Source organism: Branchiostoma floridae, chromosome 7 (assembly GCF_000003815.2).
Source record: "Branchiostoma floridae strain S238N-H82 chromosome 7, Bfl_VNyyK, whole genome shotgun sequence".
NCBI classification, from domain to species: domain Eukaryota; kingdom Metazoa; phylum Chordata; class Leptocardii; order Amphioxiformes; family Branchiostomatidae; genus Branchiostoma; species Branchiostoma floridae.
In genome coordinates, this window is record NC_049985.1 from 8866208 (window position 1) to 8874577 (window position 8370).

At 43.1% G+C, this 8370-nt stretch overlaps 1 protein-coding gene and 1 non-coding gene across 4 annotated transcripts; both read left to right on the forward strand.

Moving 5' to 3' along the window:
- Positions 1–1461: 1461 nt before the first annotated feature.
- LOC118419772 (testis-expressed protein 26-like) lies at positions 1462–8150 on the forward strand. 3 transcript variants are annotated; one of them, XM_035826355.1, is made up of 8 exons: positions 1462–1762; positions 2064–2253; positions 2835–2922; positions 4355–4520; positions 5672–5822; positions 6265–6441; positions 6739–6894; positions 7240–8150. In XM_035826355.1, exons 1-8 carry the CDS (start codon positions 1685–1687, stop codon positions 7434–7436), a joined length of 1203 nt encoding a protein of 400 aa, XP_035682248.1. In that variant the 5' UTR covers positions 1462–1684; the 3' UTR covers positions 7437–8150. The 3 variants fall into 3 exon arrangements, with proteins under 3 accessions (XP_035682248.1, XP_035682249.1, XP_035682250.1); XM_035826356.1 differs by lacking the exon at positions 1462–1762 and adding an exon at positions 1801–1906; XM_035826357.1 differs by lacking the exon at positions 1462–1762 and adding an exon at positions 1810–1928.
- Positions 5001–5082, forward strand: Trnas-uga. The gene has a single exon. It is a non-coding gene; the product is annotated as a tRNA-Ser (tRNA).
- Positions 8151–8370: the final 220 nt, after the last annotated feature.

Below are 8370 nucleotides of genomic sequence, written 5' to 3' on the forward strand. Positions count from 1 at the left end.
AATAGGGGCTGAAGTAAGTCACAGTAGCACATACAACATCCATCTCTAATTATACTTTCCCACTCCAGTTCCTGTGGTATAATAACAGTTTTGCCCAAGAATCAAGAAGTTCTGGGTACAATGCCCAAACAGTTCATGAGGGCTGCCCTTGATAATAGTCTCCGGCTAGTTGGGTAGCCCTGGCTGTATTTCTCTCTATAAACAGCCGAATAAATCAAATCAATGTTGTGCACTTGACACAAATTTCCTCACTTCACCATGGAGAAAAAGAGTGGATAGTATGTTAGATTGAGGTCCCATGTTTGAAGAAGAAAGTACATCAGATCTTATTTAAACAAAAACCCTACAAAGAAACAGGACCAAGGACATTAATATCTTGTGAAATGTCCCAGACTGAACCTACTACCTCCGGACAGCAAAGGAGCTCGCTTCTCTTGTGTCTGCTGAGGTGTATGATATAGATCGAGGTTCAATGTTTTATAAAATGGCTAACCTTGACCTTGTCCAGACAAAAAACTTTATCATAGCTAGCCTACTTATAAAGGAGCGTTTTTTTTAGCCATTTTCAACATAGGGCATGTTTTCTAATGCTAGAAGTTGCGCCTGTGAGAATCTGGCCGATGTTGAAAAACGCGAATGAGCGCTCCTTCCAAAAGGTACACGCCGACGCTTCCAGAAGTCTGCGAAGTAGGCTATACCATATGCCTCATAACGTGCCAGGCCTATGTTCAGCACAGAAAACTCCACATGCGTATGGACAGATCTTGTGACGCAGTTGTGTATCTTTCAAGACCCCAGCGCCAATAAACAATAAAACAGCCTGTTTGGCACACACTCTGTGGACACTAATGGGTTCTCTAGTACCAGTTTCCTGTTTATGATGCCATATAACTAACAAGGGCAAAACTGCCGACATCCGTTATAATACGTCTCGTATTACTGTTTGTGTGTGTCATTGATCCTACATGATCCTGTATGTGTCACACTTCCGGGTTGTCTTGAAAGGAGCACGTATACATTATTGAAGTTAAACTAACATTAAATACGGGTTGCAGATCTCTTCCTCCAGACAGACTCTTTGATCAGCCCAAAGGCCATATGAAGTAACTTTACATTTGAGACCATGATGTTTTCGGTTCCATGGCCTATTGAATTGATAAAGACTATACCAACATGCGCAGTATCCAAGCCCTACTCTCCAAGCAAAGGTTGGTGGGGAAAATCTTGACCTTTTCCTTCTATGCCATAGTTGGTGGGAAGGCTGGTCGTAAAAAAATACGACATGTAAGGAAAAGGTCACGATTTCCCCCACCAACCTCTGCTTGGAGAGAGTACACAGTACTCAAGGGCCCGCCACTTTTCTCCGCCCAGCTGACCCGCACAGCAACGGGCAGGCGTCCCGTAGCAACGCCGCCATTGAGTTTCCACCAATAAGCGGCTTGGGTTACCTGCGGTACAACGAGCTAAACAAACCCGACCGGTACAGCTGAGCATGACAGACTGCACCAAGTTGCCGTACGTCTGGTATTAAACGCTCGGCCGCTCGGCATTTCAGAAACATTCAGGGCTCGGTAACTTGTGAGAAGCCTTCTTAAGTATCTTTCAGTTCTATTAAGGTCACCGTGGTAACAAGATTAGTCTGGTTGTGTAGGAGATTACAGGGCTACAACTGCTGAGCTAGAACATGGCGGCCACGACAGAGATCCTACACGCATGGCGCGACCTGGACCAGCCTACGGAATGGAGTCGGGAAGGAGAACAGGTCAGTCTCTGTCCTATTGTTACGTCACAAAATCTTCCCATTCACATGTCACTTGGTAACGACAGTTATGACCCATTTGAGTAGAATTCTTAATCAGACTGTAGGGCGGTCTGGTCCACAATTTGTCGCCACCCAACGTGGAATGTAATTGCAATCTTGAATCGCGGTGAAATGAATCTCAAACTTAATTTCCGCCTGTTTGAAAATTTAGTGATCTAATAAGATAGCAACACACGGTCTTTTATTGTCATCGTAAGTATTTTTCGATACTGACAATTTCTTTCTTGTTTCACGACTTCAGCTTGCAGGGCAAATTGTTCTTCCCAGTTTCGCGAAGAACTTGGAAAAATACTTGCAGACTGCCTCCAGTCCGGAGGACAGGGAACGGTGTTTGCGTCTCCTGGCGTCCCTGAGTGTCCAGAAACAGCCGCTTCCCCATCAGAGAGTAGAGGAGCAGCCCAGAAGGCCCAAGTCAGCCATGCCGGCGTTAGGTGAGCCGCCCCGGCATGACCCTTCACTGGGCAACCCTTGTTTGGGTCTATTTATACAGCACTAACTACATACAATAATCTGGCATAGCGGGACCGGGGGGCGGATCGTCAACATAACATAACGTACTGTGCTGTGCGGTAACTTTATTTCTGCATCAAATGTCCAAATTCTCTAGAAAATCATATCATATCCGCCTCAACATCACGCGCGAGTGAGCGATTGTCCGTGCCATGTAAGGTACAAGAGACGAACAACAAGTGCCCTGGTTCTGCCACTTGTAACTCTGTAACTTGATGGCAAAAGCCGTGCATGACTTACACAGCACAGAGGGACCAACTAAGTTACTAACGACGGGGAATTTTTTTGTGGTCCATATTCTGTTCCAGGTCTGTTCTGAAACCATGACAACCGTTGTCACGACAGCCCACCTACGAAGCAGAGTAATTTGCTTTGTTTATTGTCACAAGCGTCATCGTCATAAGAAAAGTCCGCCACTTGTGTAAGATAAGGGTTATTGTGTGTCACTCATTAATCCGGTATTGAGGATCGTTAACCCGACATTTATTTCGACCCACAACAGGGCGAGAGAAGGCACCGCACCCAGCCTACATCACCACCAACCAACGGGAGTACCAGTACCGGCCAGGCTCTGCCCTGGACAACACAAGGTACACAAAACAAGATATTTCTACAGGTGGAGGTTAGGCGCCGGACAATTTTAACGTCTTTTATGCGTTTTTGACGGGCTTTCTATCTTGTCAGCATTTTTTTTGTCTCCAACCCAAAAAGAAATCCCGATAAAATAGAAAGCCTGATTAAAAGCGCCTAGAATGACATCAAAACTGACTGGAGTCTTATCTGTGCTTGGGGAGTAAACTATACACACAAACCACAGGCCGTTCGTTCTTGGACGTTTCCCATGTTTTTCCTTGTTCCAGAATAAAGTCAAGCATCCAGACTAGGGTATTGTGATGGTGTTGGTCTTTTGGAACCGGGTTTATCAAAGTTTTGGTTTGGTTTTATAACGTCAATGTTATACTAATCAAGTGCTAATTGTTTATACTAATCGAAAGTTAACTACTCATAAAATCATCTTTTCATATCAAGAAGAGCCAAGGAAGTTCTTGATACAACCTCCTTGGAGGAACAGCTTTTTTTTCAAAAGTTACAAAATAACATTAACGTTACAAACTTAAGTTTAACGTTACTGCTAAGTCATGCCCATAGGCCGTACGACTTCACTTATGCGGGGTTTGGCTTACTAGTATTCGTCTTGACTTTTAAAGCAGTGGAAAATGTTTTTAAAAAGAGCTTCATGAATGAGTATATATTTTCCTGTGTTGTGACTTACTGCTTGTGGTAAGCAACTTGTTGGAATTGATATCAGCAAGAAATAGAAGTTGTAAGGTGCCCTCGCGGTTTGAGCGTGTAAACCAGAGAAGTCTGACAAACCACCTGTTAATCTAGGCGACCTCGTGGGTCAGTGCAGGTTGCACTGCAACACCCAGGTGTGCGCACTGCAACACCCAGGTGCGCTCGCGTCAGGGCCGGTAATGTTATCAAGCCATCGTCTGCCGCACACGCACTTCAAATTGTCAATCAACGGAAAGCCTAATCGTGTTCAAACTTGTCACTCAAAATGACAGGTATTTCTACTGAGCTACCATGACTAGTTAGCAATGGGGTCTAACCGTTTGCCAACTTAAATAGCTGCTGAAAAAAAGAAACAGGCCAAATATCTGTTTCTGGTTGTCTGTTGTCCCAGCAACACAGAATAACGTTACCTGTTCGTGACAGAAGAACTAACTTGCGTGTTGGGTAGGTGCGAACTCATTGTCTACCACAATAGGTGCTATGAGTGCCGCTATTGTAGGGTGCTCCAGACAATAATAACGTTATCATAACCCTATTGAAAAGACTTCAGAGATGTATTGTGTCACGTCATATTTGAGGTTTGTCGTACAAAGGACATTAGGGATACACAAATGCAATGAATTAAGTTGAGCGTAACGTTAGGGCAGAAAGAAAGCTGACAGGCGCGTACCATTGGGCGCACCGTGACCAAGAAGTAATCAGTTACGATTTATCTGTTCCCCCCAGGCCTGGCACCACGAAACACAGCTATATCACGCCCTACCAGCTCCCAGAGAAAATCGGTCACACCACCTACCACGACCAGTATTACAGCAAAGGCCACCACAAAAGAGAACCTATCCGGTCCGGGACATCGTCGGGGAACCGAAAAAACAACCCACATCCTTTCCAGGTAATGTTAGGTTTATTTTAGTCTGAAATCTTCATTTTCCTACGCAGAGATTAATTTACTAGTACTTACTCGCCAAACAGAGGTTCGACTTCGGCTACTTTTGACGTGTTTTAGGCATTTTTGACGGTCTTTCCTCATGTTGCGCGGATTTCTTCATGTTGCAGCCGCGCCGAACATCTGCTTGAAGAGTATCTATTTATAGAACTCCGAACAGTCTGCGGTCGGACTTCCAGAACCCAGGCCAATGGGAGATCTAGAACGCAGAGTAGTCTCATTTGCATAAAAAGGACACAATGCAATGGCCTACAATGCCTTCTTTCGCCGAGTTTGAACAAGGTTGCTGTTGTTATGGACGTAGTTTGCGCCTTTCGTAATGGTAGACGTCGTTTCAGGTGCGATGATGCTCTCGGTCCCTGTCCTCGCCATGTTTAGCTAGCGTTGCATTCAAATACGTAAAGCACCACCAACTTCTGCGCAGCCGCTGTGATGGCCGAGTGGTTAAGGCGTTGGACTTGAAATCCAATGGGGTTTCCCCGCGCAGGTTCGAATCCTGCTCGCAGCGATAAAATTTTTTCTTTCTTTTCCACTTTTTTCTCTTTTAATCACGTCCTTTCTATCTAAATAATTTTTTCACTTTTAGCTTTTAACATTTTTTCCTCCTCTTTCTTCATTTTACCATCTTTTTCGTAGAAAATAGAAAAGCCCATCAGCTTCAGTTGCATGGATCAAAAGCGACTTCTAACAGTTCTTGTCAGTACTGCAGCAATTGCACTGTACTACTGCCTGCATTCATTACTTTCACTGCTAGAAGTCCCCACTGCCACGTTGATTGATTCCTTCATCGGTAATAGTAGCATCCAATTTATACAACTTCTAAATATGCTCCAGTTAGAAGGGTAGGACTATCAAGAAACATTATTTGTGCATAATTAATGAGAAATTGATGCAAAACAATATTTCTAAATGATTGGAATTTCACACTGTTGATATTTATGCAAAACTATGGTGATATTTGCATTATCAATGTGAAATTGCCATAAAATACCACTGTTAAGTACAATGTAGTATCAAAAGGATTGACTTTCTTGGCAATGAGGTATGAATTTTAATTTGAGATTTGATGAAATATTCTTTGGTATTTGAAATTGCAGTCTTTCATGGTGTGGAAGTTTCCACGACATGAGAAACCACTAAAAGAAGGCAGCCAATGGGGAACTGAGCTCACCGACGACATTATGGACCAGGTCATCAAGGACCAGACGAAGTCCACTTACCAATCAGACTACTTGGGCATTCCACAAGGTAAACAGAACATTGATGATCCAGAGTTTCAGGAACTCATCCCATTGTTGATCAATCATTCTAGACTAAAAGATAAAAAGAAATACTTGTTATTTTACATACAATGCTCATTACTGCCTGGGTGATCATTGTATAGTTTTTTTTGTACCTGTATTGTTACGGACTCCAGGAAGAATAGTGGGGCAATACATAATGTTGACACTAATGGAGTTCCAAATAAAATAAATTGCCTTAGGTTAGGTACTAATCAACACAAAGCAATCATGGCATTCTTTGTTAATTGTGTGAATGACTTAGTCACTCATCAACATCCATTGTCATCCAAGTCATCATAAGAAGATCTCTATTGTACAATTTCAACCTCTTACAATAACCAATAGTAGTAGATGAGGGGAGAGTTTCAAACTTTTACTCAACAGCCCTTGTACTATCATCTCTGCAGGGTTCCAGGTAGGAAATGCTGTTGACGCACCGTTGGATTGGAAGTCCCAGGTTCCCTACTCTCTGGACTCCTTCATGCGTTACACCTATCGGCGACCTGTGCAAGAGCCACAACTCAAGGAGAACACCACCAGATATGGCTGTAACTCCAAGAAGATGGTGCCAGCGCACGGAATAGGTCAGCCTCAATTTTACCAAGTTTTCTACACATTATAGGCCATATTACCGATTGCTGCATATGCTGGGAAAAGTCCTATGCATCATTCATAAAATCAGAACCTCATTTGTAGTTCGAATTGTCAAAAAGATACACATGTATCATCAGGTGCTGATTGTGGTGATGGTTTACATTCCTGATGTATGTCAAAGAGGTAGGGATGGCTACCTGCAAACCAGATGCTTACTTGACTCACATGGGCATGTGCACAAGATGAACTAATACTACCCTGTTTGTTGTGTTGATTTGTTCGCACAGCGCCCAACGCATCTCAGCTGCAGAACCATTTGAAGGGCCGTACCACGTACCAGCGCGAGTACAACTCGAAAAATGGGCGTGTGGAGTACCGGGACCTCAACACACTGGACCCAGACTGTCTCAGAGAAATGATAAACCAGACGGAACCTGGAAGAGGTAGAAACTCTTTATTTCTTAATTACATTAATATCAATTTCCTCTGAGAAAGAGGCACATCCATGGAATTTCCATGATGGAAAGGTCATGCAGAGTGAGCTAGATGAAGTTAATGTGTGAGTTGGAACTCTACAAGGATATGTTTTTGGTGATGCTTTCGCATAGGTGTTTTTATTTCTAGTGAACAGAATACCTTCAAAGGTAATGGATGGATGTAACATTTGTTATTTTCAGATGGACTTGCTGGTGTCAAATTGGTTTATTTCTGGGGTTGTGGGTAGATTCTTAGATGACCTTCCAAAAGTTCCTGACTAAATCTGTTTTCCTTTTTTTTTTCCTCTAAAGACAAGCACGTACTGACGAACATCCTCCGGTCGGTGAAGCACCACGGCGACCACTATCGTGAGCTGGCAAGCGTGAGCCGCCGCACGCCGCCGACCCTGCGATCACAGCGCCCGCCAAGTACGGCCAGCTCCCGCCGACGCACCTTCGAGACGCCCATCAATCCTAAGATAGTGTCCAGCTGGGTTGGACCTGTCTGATGTCAAAGGAACTCAGATGTTGAATTGACTCATATGCTGCTGGACAAGACTCAACATATTGTTGACTTGTTGTGTACTATTCCAAACAGTGTTTAGACTTGTTGTGTTATAAAACCTTATGTGTTCCGTTTTGTTTTCACCCACTGCTCATGCTGGGGAGCTTACGTTCAAAAGTAATAAGAACTGCTGATAATATTTGCCACGTGGAGCATATTACTTGCATCATTGTCATAGATCCACTCTTCAGAGTTAGTGGTTTGTTAAATTATGGAGTCTTGTACATTTTATGAGCAGACATTGACATACAAACATGTGCACAAGTATTTTTTTCCCTTTTCCAGGTTGTTATTGTTGTTGTATGAAATGCACACATTTTGCGTGACGATTTGTGTGACCACCAGTGAAAGGAGGAAGTCATGACAGACATTTGTGCATAGTTAATATGCCAACACATCATGGTCACTATGTACAGAAATATTGTACCTAGTACATAATTTTACACTGCTACACGTGTCGCTGTTGTGTATTTAACCCACATGGCCATATACTGTTGTGTATAGTCTTACGCCATATCATCTTACTACCAAGCAGTCTCAAGTGGAACAAATTTGACAATGTCTGAAACCATGACAATGTCTGTCAAGATATGTGTAATCAAAATGAGTTGTAATGTTGTGTACATATTTACGAAGAAGTAAAAAGCGCTGAAAGAAATTTTCTGTGATCTGACTCATGATTTGCATATTTACTATCTAGGCTAGCTTTGTAAATCATCAGCTAAGCTATCTACAAACCAAACATGCCAAATCATAACGATCCGTCAACCCCATTCTTCGTCAATGCCTATAAAATAGCCCTTGAAGTCTTAAAAAAGCTGCAAGGGGACCCAAACCTACACCAAAGGAACTTCTCTGCCCCAAGAGACATAGCAAAA